Source organism: Oncorhynchus gorbuscha, linkage group LG10, assembly GCF_021184085.1.
Source record: "Oncorhynchus gorbuscha isolate QuinsamMale2020 ecotype Even-year linkage group LG10, OgorEven_v1.0, whole genome shotgun sequence".
NCBI classification, from domain to species: domain Eukaryota; kingdom Metazoa; phylum Chordata; class Actinopteri; order Salmoniformes; family Salmonidae; genus Oncorhynchus; species Oncorhynchus gorbuscha.
The window spans coordinates 34,980,079-35,004,481 of record NC_060182.1 but is presented as its reverse complement, the minus strand read 5'-3'; the positions used below and the strand labels follow the sequence as shown (position 1 = coordinate 35,004,481).

General features: G+C 41.5%; 1 protein-coding gene and 1 pseudogene across 4 annotated transcripts; one reads left to right on the top strand and one right to left on the bottom strand.

The window, feature by feature from the left end:
- The first annotated feature begins 276 nt into the window (after positions 1–276).
- Positions 277–13,175, top strand: LOC124045961 (nuclear envelope integral membrane protein 1-like). Of its 4 annotated transcripts, none has more exons than XM_046365812.1 (10): positions 277–404; positions 1,013–1,134; positions 10,754–10,973; positions 11,071–11,143; positions 11,444–11,537; positions 11,726–11,840; positions 11,994–12,219; positions 12,299–12,475; positions 12,668–12,859; positions 13,116–13,175. In XM_046365812.1, the coding sequence occupies exons 1-9, from the start codon at positions 311–313 to the stop codon at positions 12,855–12,857; spliced, it is 1,311 nt and encodes a 436-aa protein (XP_046221768.1). In that variant the 5' UTR covers positions 277–310; the 3' UTR covers positions 12,858–12,859; positions 13,116–13,175. The 4 variants fall into 4 exon arrangements, with proteins under 4 accessions (XP_046221768.1, XP_046221769.1, XP_046221770.1 ...); XM_046365813.1 differs by having other exon boundaries at positions 13,121–13,162; XM_046365814.1 differs by having other exon boundaries at positions 11,994–12,186; positions 12,668–13,171.
- Positions 13,176–17,103: 3,928 nt separating this feature from the next.
- LOC124045960 lies at positions 17,104–22,588 on the bottom strand (annotated as a pseudogene).
- Between the last annotated feature and the right edge of the window lie 1,815 nt (positions 22,589–24,403).

The window sequence follows — 24,403 nt, the reverse complement described above, 5'->3', positions numbered from 1 at the left end:
TGGTAGAAAGACAGAACAGGAAATATTGCACCTTTTCAAGTAGATTGTAATGCATTCGATTTTTTTCTTCCGCAGACCAAGGTGTGATTTATTGGTCATCCTACAGTCAGAGTAGAAAAATATACCCCCATAACAAATATACTTATAATCAAGATGTGTTCTATCTGTGCCCATAATGTCGTATTTTCGCATAATTTCTACAAATTCATAAACATTCACATCTTGAATGTATCGGAACAGTTTACCTCTTATGTGATTGGGTAGTTGTTTCTGTAACAAGAACCACGTGGTTTCGGTGTAGACTTCTGTCATGGCGGGATACATGAAATGGAAAAATGGACCCCTCTCCAAAATAGTTTTGCTAATTGTGCTTTTGTGTATATTAGGTTCACACCAAACCTCAGGTATAGTATATTGCTAGCTAGGTCATTTGAGGCGGGGAATTGATAGCCTATTTGAAATTAGGTATGCTAACTTTTTGTTTGCGATGAGGCAAGCTATCGAGCAAATTTAGCAAACGTTTGAACTGGTCCAGCCAGGTGAACTAACGTTTTAGCTAGCGAACTAACGTTAGCTATTCTGTCAGTATCCAGGTGAGATTAGACCCTTCATTCTTAGTCATTGGATTATATATATATATATATATATATATATTTCTATATTTCTAGCTAGCTAAGTGATTAAAATGGAAAGTTAAACTAGTACCAGAAAATAACTTTAGCTCGCCAGCTGCTGCAACCCTCCGAGTCCACATTCCACAACCTTTAACGTTACTTGCGTAGCTAACGTTAGCTATAACCAAGTCAACTAACGTTAGCCAAATACTTAAATCGTGGTCTGTTTCTGGTGTCTCACTTACGTTACGTTAGTAGATATGTAGCTACTAGCTAAACCCTGTCATGAAAGCCAATGTCCAGCTTGACTTCAGTTGGCTTGCTAGCAGATTGTGCAAAGCATACAGAAGTTTGCTGGTAAATACAGTCCGTGCCCTCACAACTTGCAATTTTCACAGGAAGTAATATCAACATAATCAATATCAAAGATGGCCAGGAGTCTGACAGAACAGGGTCGAGTCACTTCTGCTATCTCAACCCAATTGTTCCAGGTTGGAAGGAAACATGGACAAGAATCCAGGTAAGAGAAAAGTAGTCTAGTCCCAAATCTGTTTGTGCTTTTGACAACTTCATTGTTGTATATTTAACTTTTCTGAAATATTTTATTAAAGGGATACTTCAAGATTTTGTCAATGAGGCCCTTTATCTACGTCCCCAGAATCAGATGAACTTGAGGATACCATTTATGTCTTTATGTTGAAGGAAATTGCTAACTAGCGTCAGCGCAATGAAGAAGTAGATACCCATAGACTTCCAGTCATTGTGCTAACACTAGTTAGTATTGGCTTGTGAAACTACCTCGAGCTTCCTTCGTACTGCAGACAGACGTAATAATGGCATCCATAATTTTGACCCTAGGGAAGTAAATAAAGGGACTCGTTGTCAAAATTCCAATTGTCAAAATATGCAAATATGTTTATCTCATTAAATATGTGAATATTCGCATATCGCACTATTACATTTTTATGGACACTGGAAGATATTTTAATTTAGTTTAGACATTCCAGGACCGGACGTGTCCAGAGCACATTGTGGATAAATACTTTTCATCTTTCTATCTGTAAAATAAAGACAAAAAAACGTTTCCTAAGAAAATCTTATGTAGAATCAAAAATGGACAACATATCAATTTTCTCTCTGCAATTCTGGAGAATATACAGTTGAAGTTGGAAGTTTACATGCACCTTAGCTAAATACATTTAAACCCAGTTTCACAATTCCTGACATTTAGTCCTAATAAAAATTTCCTGACTTAGGTCAGGATCACCACTTTAGTTTAAGAATGTGAAATATCAGAATAATAGTAGAGAGAGTGATTTATTTCAGCTTTTATTTCTTTCATCACATTCCCAGTGGGTCAGAAGTTTACATACACTCAATTAGTATTTGGTAGCTTTGCCTTTAAATTGTTTAACTTGGGTCAAACGTTTCGGGTAGTCTTCCACAAGCTTCCCACAATAAGGTGTGCCATTTGGCCCATTCCTCCTCCACATAGCTGGTGTAACTGAGTCAGGTTTGTAGGCCTCCTTGCTCGCACAAGCTTTTATAGTTCTGCCCACAAATTTTCTATGGGATTGAGGTCAGGGCTTTGTGATGGCCACTCCCAATACCTTGACTTTGTTGTCCTTAAGCCATTTTGCCACAACTTTGGAAGTAAGCTTGTGGTCATTGTCCATTTTTGACCAAGCTTTAACTTCCTGGCTGATGTTGCTTCAATATATCCACATTATTTTCCATCCTCATTATGCCATCTATTTTGTGAAGTGCACCAGTCCCTCTTGCATTAAAGCACCCCCACAACATGATGCTGCCACCCCTGTGCATCACGGTTGGGATGGTGTTCTTCGGCTCGCAAGCCTCCCCCTTTTTCCTCCAAACATAACAATGGTCGTTATGGCCAAACAGTTCTATTTGTTTCATCAGACCAGAGGACATGTCTCCAAAATGTATGATCTTTGTTCCCAATGTGCAGTTTCAAACCGTAGTCTGGCTTTTTTATTGCGGTTTTGGAGCAGTGGTTTCTTCCTTGTTGAGCGGTCTTTCAGGTTATGTCGATATAGGACTAGTTTTACTGTGGATATAGATACTTTTGCACCTGTTTCCTCCAGCATCTTCACAAGGTCCTTTGCTGTTGTTCTGGGATTGATTTGCACTTTTTGCATCAAAGAACGTTCCATCTCTAGGAGACAGAACGTGTTTCCTTCCTGAGCGGTATGACTGCTGCGTGGTTCCATGGTTTTATACTTGCGTACTATTGTTTGTTCAGATGAACGTTGTACCTTCAGGCGTTTGTAAATCCCTCCCAAGGATGAACCAGACTTGTGGAGGTCTACAATTTGTTTTCTGAGTTCTTGGCTGATTCCTTTTGATTTTCCCATGATGTCAAGCAAAGAGGCACTGAGTTTGAAGGTAGGCCTTAAAATACATCCACAGGTACACCTCCAATTGACTCAAATGATATCAATTAGCCTATCAGAAGCTTCTAATGCCATGACGTAATTTTCTGGAATTTTCCAAGCTGTTTAAAGGCACAGTCAACTTAGTGTATGTAAACTTCTAACCCACTGGAATTGTGATATAGTGAATTATAAGTGAAATAATCTGTTTGTAACAATTGTTGGAAAAATTAATTGTGTCATGCACAGCAGATGTCCTAACTGAGTTGCCAAAACTATAGTAGAAATTTGTGTGGTTGAAAAACTAGTTTTAATGACTCCAACCTAAGTGTATGTAAACTTCCAACTTAAACTGTATCTAAGGATACCACACAAAATGTGGTGAATGCAGATGCTTCTGAAGCTGAGAAAATGAGTTGGTGTTTGGCAAGAGTCTGACTTTCGGGAAATTTAGTCTGACAAAACCCTATTAATACCCATCACCATATCTTCAAATTAAGTTACTAAATATAGTACAGTTTGTAACACTATGAAATGGGCTTTGAAATTGTGTGTAATTTAATGTACTGAGCTTCGAAATTATGAATGTATGTCCATTCTAAAGATATTAAAATTACTAAAAATGTTGACGGTTATATGATAAACCAAGGGGGGAAAAAAACATTTTCATCAAGTTTGTATTTTTGTTTACTTTTTGAGAATACTAATGGACATTTCATTTCAGCCTGTGGTGCCTTGCTTTAACAGAAAATGGGAAGTATTCAGACCCCTTGACTTTTTCCAGATTTTGTTAGCTCACAGCTGTATTCTAAAAGTGATTAAATCATTTTTTCCCCCATCATCAATCTATACACAATACTCCATATTGACAAGCAAAAATGGGTTCTTTAGAAATGGGTGGTAATTTATAAAAAATGTATAACTGAAGTATTACATTTACACAAGTATTCAGACCCTTTACTCAGCACTTTGTTGAAACAACTTTGGCAGCAATTACAGGCTTGCGTCTTCTTGGGTATGACGCTATGAGCTTGGCATACCTGTATTTGAGGAGTTTCTCCCATTCTTCTCTGCAGATCCTTTCAAGCTCTGTCAGGTTGGCTGAAGATCGTTACTGCACAGCTACACTCAGCAAAAAAAGGTCATTTTTCAGGACCCTGTCTTTCAAAGATAATTCGTAACAATACAACTAACTTCACAAATCTTAATTGTAAAGGGTTTAAACACTGTTTCCCGTGCTTGTTTAATGAACTTTGAACAATTAATTAATATGCACCTTTGGAACGGTCGTTAAGACATTAACAGCTTACAGACGGTAGGCAATTAAGGTCACAGTTATGATAACTTAGGACACTATAGAGGCCTTTCTACTGACTCTGAAAAACACTAAAAGAAAGATGCCCAGGGTCCCTGCTCATGTGTGTGAATGTGCCTTAGGCATGCTGCAAGGAGGCATGAGGACCGCAGATGTTGCCAGGGCAATAAATTGCAATGTCCATACTGTGAGACAGCGCTACAGGGAGACAGGACGGACAGCTGATCGTCTTCGCAGTGGCAGACTACGTGTATCAACACCTGCACAGGATCGGCACATCCGAACATCACACCTGCGGGACAGGTACAGGATGGCGACAACAACTGCCTGAGTTACACCGGGAACGCACAATCCCACCATCAGTGCTCAGACTGTCCGCAATAGGCTGAGAGAGGCTGGACTGAGGGCTTGTAGGCCTATTGTAAGGCAGATCCTCACCAGACATCACCGGCAACAACGTCGCCTATGGGCACAAACCCACCCATCGTTGGACCAAATGAGAACTTGTTCTCAACTTGCCTACCTGGTTAAATAAAGGTGAAATAAAAAAATAAATAAACAGGACTGGAAAGAAGTGCTCTTCACTGACGAGTCGCGGTTTTGTTTCACCAGGGGTAATGGTCGGAGTCGTGTTTATCGTCGACGGAATGAGCGAAGCCTGTACTCTGGAGCGGGTTTGATTTGGAGGTGGAGAGTCCGTCATGGTCTGGGGCGGTGTGTCACGGCATCATCGGACTGAGCTTGTTGTCATCCTTATCATTTATCGCCCTCCAGGTCCCCTCGGAGAGTTCATCAATGAGCTTGATGCCTTGATAAGCTCCTTTCCTGAGGACGGCTCACCTCTCACAGTTCTGGGCGACTTTAACCTCCCCACGTCTACCTTTGACTCATTCCTCTCTGCCTCCTTCTTTCCACTCCTCTCCTCTTTTGACCTCACCCTCTCACCTCCCCCCCCCTACTCACAAGGCAGGCAATACGCTCGACCTCATCTTTACTAGATGCTGTTCTTCCACTAACCTCATTGCAACTCCCCTCCAAGTCTCCGACCACTACCTTGTATCCTTTTCCCTCTCGCTCTCATCCAACACTTCCCACACTGCCCCTACTCGGATGGTATCGCGCCGTCCCAACCTTCGCTCTCTCTCCCCCGCTACTCTCTCCTCTTCCATCCTATCATCTCTTCCCTCTGCTCAAACCTTCTCCAACCTATCTCCTGATTCTGCCTCCTCAACCCTCCTCTCCTCCCTTTCTGCATCGTTTGACTCTCTATGTCCCCTATCTTCCAGGCCGGCTCGGTCCTCCCCTCCCGCTCCGTGGCTTGACGACTCATTGCGAGCTCACAGAACAGGGCTCCGGGCAGCCGAGCGGAAATGGAGGAAAACTCGCCTCCCTGCGGACCTGGCATCCTTTCACTCCCTCCTCTCTACATTTTCCTCCTCTGTCTCTGCTGCTAAAGCCACTTTCTACCACTCTAAATTCCAAGCATCTGCCTCTAACCCTAGGAAGCTCTTTGCCACCTTCTCCTCCCTCCTGAATCCTCCTCCCCCCCCTCCTCCCTCTCTGCAGATGACTTCATCAACCATTTTGAAAAGAAGGTCGACGACATCCGATCCTCGTTTGCTAAGTCTAACGACACCGCTGGTTCTGCTCACACTGCCCCTACCCTGTGCTCTGACCTCTTTCTCCCCTCTCTCTCCAGATGAAATCTCGCGTCTTGTGACGGCCGGCCGCCCAACAACCTGCCCGCTCGACCCTATCCCCTCCTCTCTTCTCCAGACCATTTCCGGAGACCTTCTCCCTTACCTCACCTCGCTCATCAACTTATCCCTGACCGCTGGCTACGTCCCTTCCGTCTTCAAGAGAGCGAGAGTTGCACCCCTTCTGAAAAAACCTACACTCAATCCCTCCGATGTCAACAACTACAGACCAGTATCCCTTCTTTCTTTTCTCTCAAACTCTTGAACGTGCCGTCCTTGGTCAGCTCTCCCGCTATCTCTCTCAGAATGACCACCTTGATCCAAATCAGTCAGGTTTCAAGACTAGTCATTCAACTGAGACTGCTCTTCTCTGTATCACGGAGGCGCTCCGCACCGCTAAAGCTAACTCTCTCTCCTCTGCTCTCATCCTTCTAGACCTATCGGCTGCCTTCGATACTGTGAACCATCAGATCCTCCTCTCCACACTCTCCGAGTTGGGCATCTCCGGTGCGGCCCACGCTTGGATTGCGTCCTACCTGACAGGTCGCTCCTACCAGGTGGCGTGGCGAGAATCTGTCTCCTCACCACGCGCTCTCACCACTGGTTTCCCCCAGGGCTCTGTTCTAGGCCCTCTCCTATTCTCGCTATACACCAAGTCATTTGGCTCTGTCATAACCTCACATGGTCTCTCCTATCATTGCTATGCAGACGACACACAATTAATTTTCTCCTTTCCCCCTTCTGATGACCAGGTGGCGAATCGCATCTCTGCATGTCTGGCAGACATATCAGTGTGGATGACGGATCACCACCTCAAGCTGAACTTCGGCAAGACGGAGCTGCTCTTCCTCCCGGGGAAGGACTGCCCGTTCCATGATCTCGCCATCACGGTTGACAACTCCATTGTGCCCTCCTCCCAGAGCGCTAAGAACCTTGGCGTGATCCTGGACAACACCCTGTCATTCTCAACTAACATCAAGGCGGTGGCCCGTTCCTGTAGGTTCATGCTCTACAACATCCGCAGAGTACGACCCTGCCTCACACAGGAAGCGGCGCAGGTCCTAATCCAGGCACTTGTCATCTCCCGTCTGGATTACTGCAACTCGCTGTTGGCTGGGCTCCCTGCCTGTGCCATTAAACCCCTACAACTCATCCAGAACGCCGCAGCCCGTCTGGTGTTCAACCTTCCCAAGTTCTCTCACGTCACCCCGCTCCTCCGCTCTCTCCACTGGCTTCCAGTTGAAGCTCGCATCCGCTACAAGACCATGGTGCTTGCCTACGGAGCTGTGAGGGGAACGGCACCTCAGTACCTCCAGGCTCTGATCAGGCCCTACACCCAAATAAGGGCACTGCGTTCATCCACCTCTGGTCTGCTCGCCTCCCTACCACTGAGGAAGTACAGTTCCCGCTCAGCCCAGTCAAAACTGTTCGCTGCTCTGGCTCCCCAATGGTGGAACAAACTCCCTCACGACGCCAGGACAGCGGAGTCAATCACCACCTTCCGGAGACACCTGAAACCCCACCTCTTTAAGGAATACCTAGGATAGGATAAAGCAATCCTTCTCACCCCCCCTCCTCCCCCCTTAAAATATTTAGATGCACTATTGTAAAGTGGTTGTTCCACTGGATGTCATAAGGTGAATGCACCAATTTGTAAGTCGCTCTGGATAAGAGCGTCTGCTAAATGACTTAAATGTAAATGTAAATGTCATTGCAAGCATACTCAACGCTGTGCGTTACAGGGAAGACATCCACCTCCCTCATGTGGTACCCTTCCTGCAGGCTCATCCTGACATCCCTCCAGCATGACAATGCCATCAGCCATACTGCTCGTTCTGTGCATGATTTTCTGCAAGACAGTCAGTTTTCTGCCATGGCCAGCGAAGAGCACGGATCGCAATCCCATTGAGGATACCTGGAACCTGTTGGATCGGAGGGTGAGGGCTAGGGCCATTCCCCCAGAAATGTCTGGGAACTTGCAGGTGCCTTGGTGGAAAAATGGGGTAACATCTCACAGCAAGAACTGGCAGATCTGGTGCAGTCCATGAGGAGATTAGACTATGACTTTTGATTTTGACACCCCCTCCCTTGTTAATTTCTGTTAGTCACATGTCTGTGGAACTTGTTCAGTTTGTCTGTTGTTGAAACATGTTAAGTTCATACAAATATTTACACATGTTAAGTTAGCTGAAAGTAAACGTAGTTGACAGTGAGAGGACGTTTAGTTTCAGGTTTCCAGAGATGTTCGATCAGGTTTATGTCCGGGATCTGGCAGGGCCACTCAATGACATTCAGAGACTTGTACCGAAACCACTCCTGTCTTGTCTTGGCTGTGTGCATAGGGTAGTTGTCCTGTTGGAAGGTGAACCTTCACCCCAGTCCGAGGTCTGGAACAGGTTTTCATCAAGGATCTCTCTGTACTTTGCTCTGTTTATCCTTCACCCGATCCTTACTAGTCTCCCAGTCCTTGCCGCTGAAAAACATCCCAACAGCATGATTCTGCCACCGCCATGCTTCACCATAGGGATGGTTCCAGGTTTCCTCCAGACGTGACACTTGGCATTCACTGTTCCATCTTGGTTTCATCAGACCAGAGAATCTTGTTTCTCATGGTCTGAGAGTCCTTTAGGTGCCTTTTGGCAAACTCCAAGCGGGCTGTCATGTGCCTTTTTACTGAGGAGTGGCTTCCGTCTGGCCACTCTACCAAAAAAGGCCAGAGTGCTGCAGAGATTGATGTCCTACTGGAAGGTTCTCCCATCTCCACAGAAGAACTCTAGAGCTCTGTCAGTGACCATCGGGTTCTTGTTCATCTCCTTCGATTGGTCAGTTTGGCCGGGTTGCCAGCTCTAGGAAGAGTCTTGCTGGTTCCAAAATTCTTCTATTTAATAATTATGGAGGCCACTGTGTTCTGGGGACCTTCAATGCTGCAGAAACTGTCAACTGTGGGACCTTATATAGTCAGGTGTGTGTCTTTCCAAATCATATCCAATCAATTGAATACCACAGGTGGACTCCAAACAAGTTGTAGAAACATCTCAAGGAAGATGAATGGAAACAGGATGCACCTGAGCTCAATTTCATAGCAAAGTATCTGAATACTTACAGTACCAGTCAGAAGTTTGGACACACCTACTCATTCAAGGGTTTTACTATTTTCTACTTTGTAGAATAATAGTGAAGACATCACAATTATGAAATAAGTAGTAACCAAAAAAGGGTTAAACACAGATTTGGATTATTCAAAGTAGCCACCCTTTGACATGATGACAGCTTTGCACACTCTTGGCATTCTCTCAAGTAGTTTAAACTGGAACGCTTTCCTAACAGTCTTGAAGGAGTTCCCACATATGCTGAGCACTTGTTGGCTGCTTTTCCTTCACTCTGCGGTCCAACTCATCCCAAACCATCTCAATTGGGTTGAGGTCGGCTGATTGTGGAGGCCAGGTCATCTGATGCAGAACTCCATCACTCTCCTTCTTGGTCAAATAGCCCTTACACAGCCAGGAGGTGTGTTGGGTCATTGTCCTGTATAAAAACAAATGATAGTCCCACTATGAGCAAACCAGTTGGGATGACGTGTCGATGCAGAATGCTGTGGTAGCCATGCTGGTTAAGTGTGCCTTGAAGTCTAAATATATCAGACAGTGTCACCAGCAACATCACACCTCCTCCTTGTGGGAACCACACATGCGGAGGTCATCCGTTTACCTACTCTGCGTCTCACAAAGACACGGCAGTTGTAATCTAAAATTTGGACTCATCAGACTAAATGCCAGATTTCCACCGGTCTCATTTCCATTGCTTGTGTTTCTTGGCTCAAGTAAGTATTTTCTTGTTATTGGTGTCCCTTAGTAGTGGTTTCTTTGCATCAATTTGACCAAGGAGACCTGATTTATGCAGTCTCCTATTTTTTTTAAACCTTTTATTTAACTAATGTTGAGATGTGTCTATTACTTGAACTCTGTAGTGCTTGATGGTTTTTGCGACTGCGCTTGAAGAAACTTTCAAAGTTCTTGAAATTGTCCAGATTGACTGGCCTTCATGTCTTAAAGTAATGGACTGTCATTTCTCTGCTTATTTGAGCTGTTCTTGCCATAGCCCTATTTGGTCAAAGACCAAGTCATATTATCTTCTGTATACCACCCCTATCTTGTCACAAGACAACTGATTTGCTCAAACACATTAAGATGAAAGGGAATTCCACAACTTTTAACAAGGCACACCTTTTAAGTGCAATGCATTCCAGATGTTTACCTCATGACGAGAATCGTTGAGAGAATGCAAAGAGTGCAAAACTGGTCATCAAGGCGAAGGGTACTTTAAAGAATCTGAAATCTAAAATATTTTGATTTGTTCAACACTTTTTTTTGGTTACTACATGATTCCGTATGTGTTATTTCATAGTTTTAATGTCTTCACTATTATTCCACAATGTTGAAAATAGTAAAACATAAGAAATACCTTGGAATGAGTAGGTGTGTCAACTTTTTACTGGTACTGTATGTAAATAAGGTATTTCTATTTAAGTTTTAATTCATTTAAATAAATAAAAATTAAAACTTTTTTTTGCTTTGTCATTTTTATTGTGTAGATTGCTGAGGATTTGTTTTAATTTAATCAATTTTAGAATGAGGCTGTAACGTGGAAAAGGTCAAGGGGTCTGAATACTTTCCAAAATGCACTGTATGTTTTATATTTGTGTGTTGCTAATACTGGTCTTATTGCCGACAGATTCGAGTATGGAGCTCGAAACAGCTGAAGGTGACTGTTGTGGAGGATGAGGAGAAGCTGCAGGAACTAGAACACTTCAGTGTCTGGGGTCTTGTGCAGTACCTAATGCTTGAGCAGACCAATGAAACCACCATCAGCATCAGCCTGTTCAGCCCAAAGACCTGCTTCAAGATCGACCCCATCAACCTTGGAGCACAATACACTGTAATGCCCATACGAAGTAAGTTAAAGGAAAGGTGGGGTGTCATTGTTAGTTACGAAATCAATATGTAATAGGCTCATGTGGAATCTTTGCTGTCTCTGCTTTACTCCTGCAGAATTTGACATTTACATGTTTGTGACATTCCTGGCTGGAGTGCTGTTATTCATCTTTGCAGACTCACTCAGCAGGTAACTAAATTAATTGTGTTCACATTTTACCCTCTATTTTAATGACATGATCCTGATAATTTCGCCTTTATGATTGTAATGGCTGCGGGAAGATATTTAGTGGTGGGGCTGTAGAGAATGTATTCTTGCCGCGCTGCTGAGGACAATTTTTGTCCGCTCATACAGGAGTAATAAAGGCCCCGTGAACACCATTTTTTTGTCAATGTGGATTATTATTTATTTCTGATTTATCAGGTGGTGCTGCAGCACTCCTACTTCCTGCAGCTAGGATGATTGATGTGTTTTTTTGTTGTCTAACAGGAGTCAGGTATTCTATTACTCTGCTGGCATGAGCACAGGTATGATTGCCTCCCTTATCATCCTCATCTTCATCATGGCACGCTTTCTGCCCAAGGTAAGAAGTCAAGTCTTCTATATAAAGGCCTCACCCACTACTAACACATTTTGATTTGAACAAAGCAAAAAGTCTGGGTGTACCCTGAGTTCATATATGGGAGACTTTTCTGATTTGTATCATGTACGAGAGTCATGAAAATATATGTTTAGATTTCATGCCCCATAATCTTCATTTTCTTTTCTCAGAAAAGCCCATTTTACATGGTAATAGTTGGTGGCTGGTCCTTTTCCATTTACATCATCCAGCTTGTGTTCAGGAACCTGCAGATGATTCTGAGAGAGCACTGGCACGTGGCTTTTGGTAAGTATCGATTGTAATAAACACACTCGCAACAAACTCTGGGAAGTGCCTTGTTTATCGCTCAAACTTTTTGTATCTGGTATGATAAGTCCACAACCATTGCTCCATGTTTGTAGTAGGAACAGTTGAATGAATTGTTTCTGTGTACTTTAGGCTATGCTGCAGTGGTTGGGTTTATCAGTTTTGCCGTGTGCTATCGTCATGGCCCTCTTGTGGAGGAAAGGAGTATACATATCCTGTCCTGGACACTGCAGTTGTTTGGCCTGCTACTGATCTACAGTGGGATCCAGGTTCAGCAAGTGGCGATGGCCATCATCGTGGCTGCCTTCTGCTCTAAGAACCTGGAGTATTCCATTTCATTGATCCTTCTGGCTTGGCGGTAGTTTTTTATAACTCTAATGATTCCTTTATTCGTGTTTATTGGCATTTTTAATCATGTTAGAATTCTCATTGTGCAGCAAAGTCACGCCAACTCTGCGCTGGAAGCCAGAGCCTCGTCGGCTGCTGACTGAAGAGGAGTTCCAGAAACAGGGTGAGGTGGAGACGCAGCATGCCCTGGAGGAGCTGAGGAAGTACTGCAGCAGTCCAGACTTCAGCAAATGGAAGACCGTCTCTCGACTTGAGTCCCCAAAAAGGTGACAGTCAGTAGCATTGAAATACCTACTGAAATGTATGTACTGCTAGCCTGAAAAGCTAGATTTCGGTCCCAGAGTGACTTATTGTCTTTTTAGGTCTATTACTAGTCACCTAACTGTCTCTTTCCCATTCCTGGTTTGAACTAAACATATGATCAGTGTTGTTCAAAAGCTTTATGTTGTGATCCACAGGTTTGCCGATTTTGTGGAGGGATCACCTCACCTGATATCGAATGAGGTTTCTGTGCACGCGCAGGAATATGGATCGTTCTTTGAGGATGATTTCTTTGACACGGATGAGGAAGATGATGATGATGATGAGGAGAATATGATGAATGCTTTGAAAAAAGAAGACCTTGGCTGGAAAGACAGAGACTTGTGAAGGTGAATAGATGTGGTTATTTTCCTGTAGCAAGGTTAATGGAGCATAGTGCTGACTGGCTTTCAACCCCTACAGCTCTCCTCCAACCATAAGACAGGTGCTCATGAATCGCCATGGAGATGGTGGAATCTGGCCATTGCTAGGCCTGTGAGCTAATGTCTGACATCCAGGTTGCGGCATACATTATATTGTACACTGAGTGTACAAAACATTAGTAACACCTTCTTAATATTGAGTTGCTCCCCCTTTTGCCCACAGAACAGCCTCAGTTTGTCAGCGCATGGACTCTACAAGGTGTTGAAAGCGTTCCACAATGACAATGGTGCTGGTCCATGTTGACTCCAATGCTTCCCACAGTTGTGTCAAGTGGGCTGGATGTCCTTTGGGTGGTGGACCATTCTTGATACACACGGAAAACTGTTCAGCTTTTAAAAAAACAGCAGCGTTGCAGTTCTTGACACACTCAAATCGGTGTGCCTAGCACCTACTACCATATCCCATTCCAAGGAACTTACATTTTTGTCTTGCCCATTCACCCTCTGAATGGCACACATACACACACAATTCATGTTTCAATTGTCTCGAGGCTTTTAAAAAAAAAAAAGGTTACCTGTTTTCTCCCCTTCATCTACACTGATTGAAGTGGATTTAACAAGTGACATCAAGAAGGGGTCATAGCTTTCTCCTGGTCAGTCAGTCATGGAAAGAGCAGGTGTTCCTGATGTTTTGTATACTCAGTGTAGATTGCTTATGGCAACCACCTGTTTTGGTTATTGACACAGCCAGATTCGTGAAATGTGACTAGTGTTTCTCAAATTAGGATTGAGTCCTGTGTTTGAATTAATCTGAGAAACCTATTGGTCAGTAAGTAAAGGTTTATGACCACTAAGAATGGGGTATTTTATTTTCTTGGAGGAATGTCACAACTTTATCTTGGTCTTAACTGCAAGGTCATTTTTTGACATTTGTTATCTTTGGTATTATTGTTGATTTTACGTAACAATTTTTGTGTCATCAAATATGTGTCGATGTAAACGGGAAGAAATTCATAGCTGACAAGTAAAAAAATACAAAAGGCAAACTGACATCTGCTTGGGAAGAAATTCATATTTTGGTATTTAAAGCACGATGTTTATAGCCATTGAGCCTGAATTTATATCATTTTAAAAATGTATGGGAATAAAAACAGTAATGTGTAAGTGTACCATTGCAAGTATTATAATCTTTCTTTGACGTTGTGTGACATGTCTACATTGTTATGTTCTTAGTTAGTTTCATGTTTTTGGACTGAGATTTATAGGTTTCATATCCATCTAATATATTTATAAATCCCTTTTTACATCAGCAGTTGTCACAGTGCTTCTACAGAAACCCAGCCTAAAACCCCAAAGAGCAAGCAATGCAGATGTAGAAGCACAATGGCTAGGAAAACTCCCTAGAAAGGCCGGAACCTAGGAAGAAACCTAGAGAGGAACCAGGCTCTGAGGCGTGGCCAGATGGAAATTATTTAGAGTACATGGCCATTAAAGCTGGATTGTTCTTCAAGATGTTCAAAAGTTTGTAGATCACCAGCAGAGTCAAAAAATCACAGTGATTTATAGAGCACGTGTCAAATTAATTCCATGGCGGGCTGAGTGTCTAGGTTTTTTCTGCTCCCTTGTAATTGATTGATAAATTAAGGTCACTGATTAGTAAGGAACTCCACTCACCTGGTTGTCTAGGTCTTAATTGAAAGGAAAAAACAAAAACCAACAGACACTTGGCCCTCCATGGAATGATTGTGACACCCATGTTACTTCTGAGGTGCTGACCTTTTGCACCATCTGTATATGTCAGTTGGCTTTTCAAATCTGAGCATTCAGAGGTTGAGACAGCAGTTGCGGTAGAGAGAGAGTCGAAACAGCAAGTCCTGAACAAGGTAGCACGTCCGGTGAACAGGTCCAGGTTCCATAACCGCAGGCAGAATAGCAGAACCTGGATGAGCAGCACAACCAGGTGGATTGGGGGCGGGGACTGCCAGGGGTCATCAGGCCAGTTAGTCCTGAGGCATTGTCCTAGGACTCTGTTCCTCCGGGAGGGAAGAGAGAAGAATTAGAGAGAGCATACTTAAGATCACACATGACACCAGATAAGACTGGAGAATTACACCAGATAGGACAGACTGGCCTTATCCTGCCGGCATAAATACTGGAGATGGGGTTCGGGGACACTGGCCCTTCCAAAGTTACCCTCGGACAGCCTATCACAAGCATTGCCTTAAAAATGGATAATACTTCTTTACTGTGAGATATTGTACTTTTGTATTCTGGTCTCTATTCTGTGTGGTAGAATTGGCTATGCATAAGCCTTTACAGATTTGGTGGCCAGGTAGTTGTGTACTGTTCATTGTAAATAATCATGTGGATGTCAAATTAATGATATCGTAAAATCCCACTTCATATCGAGACACAATTTCCACCAGTGGAAAGCCCACTCGCCTGTTGCTGTAGAAGGGGAATACTGAGAGGAGCATAAATCCCTAGAAAGATGGTACTGAATGATGCATTGTCTGTATGAGTTGTACTGAAACTGCTATACATGAACAACAGGGGGTGCAATACACCTTTTATGTGGATATACAGTATTTCACAGTAAGCATACAGGTAACCTAATTTTGCAGTTACAGTAGTCTCTGGTGAGGTGGGTTTCCTCCCACAATAACCTGCAGTCAGAGAAGACTTATCTTTCCCCATCCATTTTCATGAGGTTCTCAAGCTACTTGGGGACAGTTACCTAGAATCCCCAAAGTTTTCCAGATGAGTAAGAGCAGAGAATGTTCAGAAAATAATATCCAAACTGAATAATGTATTTATTTTTTTGTTAAAATTTTGGAAAAATATCTAGTTTCATGAGGAGTTGTGGGTTCTTTAAAAACTGATAGAATCATCCAGGAATATGCAGCTTTATGTGAAACTTCTAGGGTACTTCTGATATGCTTCAGATAACAACCTATACTCTGAAATTCAGTTAATAAATGACACAGTCCCCCTGTATTTAACAGAATGCTGTTGATCGACATAGTTAAATACTGGCTTTGTAATTTTTCCATGTTGTAATTCAAAGGCATGCATCATAAAATCAGTGATTGTGAAATAAAGTGGAAGCAGAACCACTGATGACCTGTTTTTAGGGTAAACTTGGATATTCATCAAGTAATGTGGTTGTAAATGGGGGTATCAACATGTATCCAGGGGGTATGGCGAATTGGTATTATTATGTTGTATATTTATTTTAACTAGGCAAGTCAGTTAAGAACAAATTCTTATTTACAACGACGGCCAACACTGGGCCAACTGCGCGCCACCCTATGGGACTCCCAATCATGACCGGATGTGATACAGCCTGGATTCGAACCAGGGACTGTAGTGACGCCTCTTGCACTGAGATGCAGTGTCTTAAGACCGCTGCCCCACTCTGGATTTTCTGGTATTTAGGGACAAACACCCTATGCTTTGACTAGCAAAAATGTTCACCATGACAACCTTCAATATTACCAGGTTTCAGAATAGATTATCATCCTGTCAGCTGCAATTCTCAAGCCAGGTGGTGCAACACTTTTGCTTTTCACTTCTACCTCTGAAAAGGTGACACAAATGTTGTTTGCATTCCAGACAGTGGGTGCGAGTCAGGCAACCCCATATGGGTTTCTGCAGTCTGACAGCTGATGGTGGAACTACTATATCATTTGCATGTGCTTCCCAGGAAAAACAGATTGGCATATTCTACAGCATAGTCAAATTATTACCCAGGACACCATTTCCACTACTTCCCCCAGGAGAGCAAACACACCACCTCAGTAGGGAGACACCTCATAACTGAAATGCAAACATGGTCATATCTCAGGCGGAAATCCCTGTTTTATCAGCACATCACAGGAAACGTGACAGGCCTCATGTAAAGTGTGTGGAGTTCCCCAGAATCCCCACACAGGCAATCTGAGAATTTACATGATGGTACGACCCCTCACTCCTGCACAATGTTACTATACTCCTGTGTTGCTTTTCCTCACTGCTGAACATTCCCCTTAGGTTTCCCTCTTATGTCATTCAAAACCCACACCATCTGTGGGATTAGATGAGAACAATCAATGCAATAATTAAACTTGTTCTTGTGTAATTATTAATCTGCTGCACAGTGCACTTGTGTGTGTACAAAATGGTAAGGATGTACCCCAAATTTCCAAACAAACACAGGAAGTATTTAGATGTAGGATGAAGAATCAAACCTGATATTGGAACATTTATTTTTAGGCACTATCACATATTGAGAATGCTCACATGGCAACAATGTATATCCAAGAGTCTTCACATGGATTGGTCAACAAACTATAAATTTAAAAAATGTGGCAGCCAACTGAAAACTTTAAGGCACCACAAACATCCTGGTGCCCACCATTCCATTTTTATGGCTGCCACTATCCTAAACTCTCTAATCACACATTCTAATGTGTGGACAAATACAAGTAATTATGAATACTTAGTTTTCAAGGTGATGAAGTTCACATTAAAGCTCTTTCTAGAAAACAATGGCAAATACATGTCATCCAACCAAAGAGAGAAGAATGGTTTGAGGATACATGCACATTGCACACAAACATTATAAATGTCATATAATGAAAATTAATATAGTGAAATAAAGCAGAGGCCACTCAGTAACTCTTAATCATTATAGCTTGGTGTTCAGCACATTTTGCTTCCTTTGTTTTTGGGTCAGAGAGGTAACATGAGCTGTGCAATAAAAACAACAATTTCCTTCAAAACAGCTCAAAGTTACTGAACGTGTCTTCTTCACTTCCGCCTCTGGACCTTAGAAATGAACTACACATAAATAAAACATAAATCTGATACTATCCAGTTGTGTCAGTACTTATTGATCCCAAATATTCGTACTCCATGGAACGGGCAGCTTTGGAAGGAGGACACTGAGGAGAGAGCCTGTATTGACCAGGAAATGCGTGGCATCGTACTTGGTGTAGAAACTGGCAAGAATATACCTGAATAATTAACAGATGGTTTAGGGTTATTATTCAATGCTGATAACAAACAAGAATGCAATAATTCAATACTTACTCGTCTACGTTAATCTATCATTGCAAGCCATAAGAAAAACTTAAACTTAAAAAAAAATAAAAGGTTTTGCTCCAAAAGCGCATGGATAATACTAGTATGCACAAATGTTCTGTCTTACAGTACAATGGGTGAGATCGTGAGGATGTGAACTGGATGCCGTTGTCCATCTGTTCCCAGTGTGTGAGTAAACGAGCTTTGCCCTGGTCTGGTGTCTCAAAAGGAGTTCCTTTCACCGTGTGCAGAAACAAGTACATCACCTGTGGTGGACAGATCACACATACACTATATATACAAAAGGATGTGGGTTGAGAGTTTCATGTTCCTTGGTGTCCACATCGCCACCGATATACAGTTGAAGTCTGAAGTTTACATAGACCTTAGCCAAATACATTTACACTCAGTTTATAACAATTCCTGACATTTAATCCCAGTAAAGATTCCCTGTTTTAGGTCAGTTAGGATCCCCACTTTATTTTTAGAATGTGAAATGTCAGAATAGTAGTAGAGAGAATGATTTATTTCAGCTTTTATTTATTTCATCACATTCCCAGTGGGTAAGAAGTTTACATACACTCAATTAGTATTTGGTAGCATTGACTTCCACAAGCTTCCCACAATAAGTTGGGTGAATTTTGGCCCATTCCCCCTGACAGAGCTGGTGTAACTGAGTCAGGTTTGTAGGTTTGCAGTTCTGCCCACAAATATTCTATAGGACTTTGTGATTGTTGTCTGTAAGCCAATTTGCCACAACTTTGGAAGTATGCTTGGGGTCATTGTCCTTTTGTAAGACCCATTCACGACCAAGCTTTAACTTCCTGACTGATGTCTTGAAATGTTGCTTCAATATATCTACATCATTTTCCTCCCTCATGATGGCATCTATTTTGTGAAGTGCACCAGTCCCTCCTGCAGCAAAGCACCACCACAACATGAAGCTGCCAACCCTGTGCTTCACGGTTGGGATGGTGTTCTTCGTTTCTCCAAAAAGTACGATCTTTGTCCCCACGTGCAGTTGCAAACCGTAGTCTGGCTTTTTTATGGAGGTTTTGGAGCAATGGATTCTTCCTTGCTGAGCGACCTTTCAGGTTATGTCGATATAGGACTCGTTTTATTGTGGATATAGATATTTTTGTACCCGTTTCCTCCAGCATCTTCACAAGGTCCTTTGCTGTTGTTCTGGGATTGATTTGAACTTTTCGCACCAAAGAACGTTCATCTCTAGGAGAAAGAACGCGCCTCCTTCCTGAGCGGTATGACGGCTGCGTGGTCCCATGGTGTTTATACTTGCATACTATTGTTTGTACAGATGAACGTGGTACCTTCAGACATTTGGAAATTGCTCACGAGGATGAACCAGACTTGTGAAGGTCTACAATTTATTTTCTGAGGTCTTGGCTGATTTATTTAAATTTTCCCATAATGTCAAGCAAAGAGGCACAGAGTTTGAAGGTAGGCCTTGAAATACATCCACAGGTACACCTCCAATTGACTCAAATGATGTCAATTAGCCTATCAGAAGCTTCTAACAGTTTGGGCCGCCTGGCTCGTTGCGAACTGTGTTTCTTCCTAACAAAGACCGTAATTAATTTTCCAGAATTTTACATAATTATGACATAACATGGAAGGTTGTGCAATGTAAAAGCAATATTTAGACTTAAGGTTGCCATCCGTTTGACAAAATACGGAATGGTTACGTATTTCACTGAGAGAATAAACGTTTTGTTTTCAAAATTATTTTTTCCGGATTTGACCATATCAATGACCAAAGGCTGGTATTTCTGTGTGTATTTCTGTGTTATAATAATTAAGTCTATAATTTGATATGTGATATAGCGGTGGTAGGCAGCAGCAGGCTCGTAAGCATTCATTCAAACAGCAGTTTACTGCGTTTGCGAGCCGCTCTTAGCAATGCTTGAAGCACAGCGCTGTTTATGACTTCAAGCCATCAAGTCCCGGGATTAGGCTGGCAATACTTAAAGTGCCTATAAGAACATCCAATTGTCACAGGTATATGAAATATAAATGTTATAGAGAAATAGTTGACGCTTCATAATTCCTATAAAACCTACAACCTAAAACTTCTTAACTGGGAATATTGAACCACCAGCTTTCAAATGTTCTCATGTTCTGAGCAAGGAACTTAAACGTTAGCTTTTTTACATGGTACATATCGCACTTTTACTTTCTTCTCCAACATTGTGTTTTTGCATAATTTGAACCAAATTGAACATGTTTCATTATTTATTTGAGACTAAATAGATTTTATTTCTGTATTATATTAAGTTAAAATAAAAAGAGTTCATGTTCATTCAGTATTGTTGTAATTGTCATGTTTATAAATATACACAAAAATCGGCCAATTAATCGGTATCGGCGTTGAAAAATCATAATCGGTCGACCTCTACAACAGACACACTTATTAGTCATTACAATGTCATAACACAAGTCCGCATTACTCTACTGTTCAGAATTATGGGGATCCAATAACTTAAATAGCTATATCTATCAAAAAGAGTGGCTTAAATATAGTTAAATGTCGTCTACATTTGATTGGAAAAACAAAAAACAAACTATAAATACTTGTTCTGACCAGATTATGGATGACATTTGTGAGGGTCCAGACAAGGGGCACTGTGAGGACAGGGATACTCAACAGGATGATGTGCAGCACGGTGACCAGCAGTAGATATGCCAGCCAGATCCCTCTGCTGTTCATTACCTGCGTGTTGGGGTTCACCTCACTGTGAGCCACACCCACATTCATCCTGAGGGAACAGAGGCTGATTACAAATGATGGTCATTGGACATTGAAGCTTGATACAGGAAACATTGAAGCTTCATGTAGGTAAGGAATATACTGGATCTAGGCCTACGGCTTGGGAAATTCCTATTAATTTCTAGAATTTAAGTATGATATTAAATGGAACATTTGAAAGAGCAGATTTTTGATTGGTATATGAATAACAAAATCTAGAATTAAATTCTGTGAAAATTGTACTAAACAAAAGGAGAATGAGTACATAATTAGCATATTTCACAGTTCCCTCAATTACTCATTTGATAGATCAACGTGAGAAGATGAGGTAGGCTATGTCAGATATAGAACATTGATGTCAAGTGGGAAGTAAAAATCTAGCGGCCTAGTTCTCCTTCCAGTATATCACTAGGTCAGGTAAAGTGACCATCTGTTACTGGATCCTATTATCGTGGGTAGGTAGTTATCAATATACTCTACATATTTCATGGCTTGTACAAATGTTTATATATATATATATATATATTCCAATCCAAGTGTATTTGAGAAATTGAGAATTCTGTCACTGATCCCCACAGCCATGACCCCTCCCTCAGACTGGCTAACTACTACGAAAACTAGCTAATTTCTTGTTGTGGATATAGTAAGTGGGTCTAACATCAACTCATCTGACTGAGTAGCTCATGCCACTTTAGTCCTTTTTTGGCGACTACATTTAGAAGTCGCCATTTAGAAGTCAGCTATTAGTTAGTTAGCTCTTTAAGTTAAATGGACAATCAGCAGTTCCTACGTCCATTTTCATACTTACATGTACCCATTGATTAAAAAAAAAATGACTTACAAATGCCTTGGTTCAACTGTCGTACCCCATCAGAACCCAAAATATATGCTTGTTTTACTCCAATGTTTGTAAACAAAGTAAATGTAAACAAACACTGTATTGCATAATAAACATGGTTAAAACTACCCTTGCAAAAGAAGTGCAGTAAAAGTGAGATAAATGCAGTCAACTGTGGTATTGCAGATACTGTACTGCAGTTATACTGCACTGTAACTGCAGTTACACTGCAAAATTACTGCAGTAAAAAAATACTGTGCATACGTACTTCAGTTATACTGCAAACTTTTTTCGATATCATGGATGGTCAGTCCTGTCTTTGAATTTGCGAGCGTTTACAATTCTCAAGCCCCATACACCCGCTTTATACCGAAACAGTGGTGGGGAGTTCGCTTTGTTATTGTTTCCACCACCGATTGCTGCTTTAACTAGCTAGCTAGCTAAAAGATTATCTAACTAGCAAGCTAACTCCACCAGATAGCTAGCTACTGTAGCTAAATAACAACAGCTGTTTGTGCCGTGAAAACTAAAATTAATCTGCAAAATCTGTTTAGATTATGTGAATAGGTGCTAACACATGACATTTAGCACTTTGGATCAAATTTTCCTTACAATCTAGCTAGAAACTCACATTTTGTTGTAACCAGGAAATCACTAAACTTGCTCATTCCATTGCTCGTTTAGGATTGGATGTAATGGTGCCATGTCAGTTATTATCATAATCGGATTTTACTGCACAACAGCTTCCCAATAATAAAGTTAAAACGAGTGAGCGGCAGTGGTGTAAAGTACTCAATAAAAAATAACACTTAAGTCGTTTTTTGGGGTATCTGTACTTTACTTTACTATTTATATTTTTGCCTACTTTTACTACATTCCCAAAGAAAATAATGACATTTTTACTCCATACCCTTTCCCTGACACCCAAAAGTACTCGATACAGTTTGACAGGAAAATGGTCCAATACACATACTTATCAAGAGAACATCCCTGGTCATCCCTATCGTTTGTAAATTATGTCTGACTTTTGTAGTGTGCCCCTGGCTATCCGTCAATTGAAAAAAATAGAAAATTGTGCGGTCTAGTTTGCTTAACATACGGAATTTGAATGGTTTATACTTTTACTTTGTCTTTTAAGTACATTTGAGCAATTCCATTGACTTTTAATACTTAAGTTTATTTAAAACCAAATACTTTTAGACTTTTACTCAAGTAGTATTTTACTTGGTGACTTTTACTTGAACTTGAGTCCTTTATCTTTACTATTACTCAAGTATGACAATTCAGTACTTTTTCCACAACTGATGAGCGGGCAGAAAAAAACAAATATGCATAATTTTGGGGGGGAGAAATAAAATACAAAATTATGTTTTTGCTTATGTATTACCAGTACGTCAGTGTGCTTTTTAATTAAATGTCTTCAAAAGAGTTCTGCCCAGTCAGTGAAGGAATGAGTCATAAAACAAACTTCCTTGTATACATTAGCTTATGTGCACTGAGTGCAAGTTCCTTTTTTGGGGAAAGTGAGTACAACATTATTTTTTGACAGTTTAAATTACTGTCAACATTACGTAATCATTATTGGAAGGAAGTGTAGTCAGCATTATACGTCTACCCACAATAATAGACATATTGAAGTATGGGGCAACAATAGGAAGCTGTGCACCTCCATGAAGAATAAAAGGAATGTTTTAGGAAAGCACAGCTTCCTTCTTATGTAGTGTAGTGCTTGACTGCAGTTTGATAAATCATGTAACAGCCATTAGAGATTCCTTGATGACCTCCCTAGCATAGATTATTAGCTGTTGAATAATATTTATTATTACAGTAGATCAGGGGCAGACTGGGAAAATAATTTGACCCTGGCAATTTATCACCACCAGCCCACGTCACTGCACTTCCAGTGGGGGTTCAATAGAGATTAATTACATACATCTGTATGTGCACTAACTAATATCATAGGCTAATTCAATTGAGGTTCAACACCTGAGGTGGAAACACAAAACACAGTTGTAGGCTACTACCCATGAGACCATTCCCTCACAATGGCCGGTTCACAATTTGCGTACGTGCCGCTCCATATCTCAAAGACATATCAAATATCTTGGTTGTAAAATAATTGCTATTGAGCTGAATATTGAAAGGTGATAAATACAAATTAGACCTACAGAAAGATTAAACCCTCCACTCTTCGACAGGGCCAAGTGTACAAAGATTCCTAAGCTGTGTTTTCCCACAATTGCATTTTTAAATGTTATATGATCAGAACAAATTTTCTCTCAAGCATATGGGAGGAGAGAAGAGTGCCTGGCTCATCACAGCAGCAGGCCCCAGCAAGGGCACAGGCACAGGGGCAGGACAGACACTTTCATTACATGAATCCATGAGGATAATAGTTTTTGACCAATTTATAGTTTTAGCTGCCCCAAAAAATAAGACATTTTGAGTGAGGTGACAATGTAGAATGTGCTCTTTCTAGGTTTGTAGGCACCCTTTCCGTTTTTTACGATCCATGATCTTGGCTGTCTAACTGATGACAGAGTCTGAGCAGGTCTCTTTGCTAATGCTGCATTTGACTTTGAATGAGTTTGCGTGACCTCAGCTCAGCCTATCAGAAAACAGTCCCGGCCCATCTTGGTAGGGGGGCCGGCCTTTGCCCATTGATCAGCTAAAGGCTCATTATATACCGAACAAAAATATGAACGAAACATGTAACAATTTCACAGACGATCCCACAGGTGAAGAAGCCCAATGTTGAGGTCCTGGGCTAGCATATTTACGCATGGTCTGGGGTTGTGATGCCAGTTTTACGTATTGCCAAATGTTCCAAAATGACATTAGAGGC

What these genes read in the sequence shown, in the direction of transcription:
- LOC124045961 (XM_046365812.1), top strand. Translation starts at nt 311, where the DNA reads ATGGCGGGATACATGAAATGGAAAAATGGACCCCTCTCCAAAATAGTT. An exon ending in CACTGTAATGCCCATACGAA is followed by an intron (nt 10,974 to 11,070) that starts GTAAGTTAAAGG and finishes TTACTCCTGCAG; the next exon opens with AATTTGACATTTACATGTTT. An exon ending in TTTGCAGACTCACTCAGCAG is followed by an intron (nt 11,144 to 11,443) that starts GTAACTAAATTA and finishes GTTGTCTAACAG; the next exon opens with GAGTCAGGTATTCTATTACT.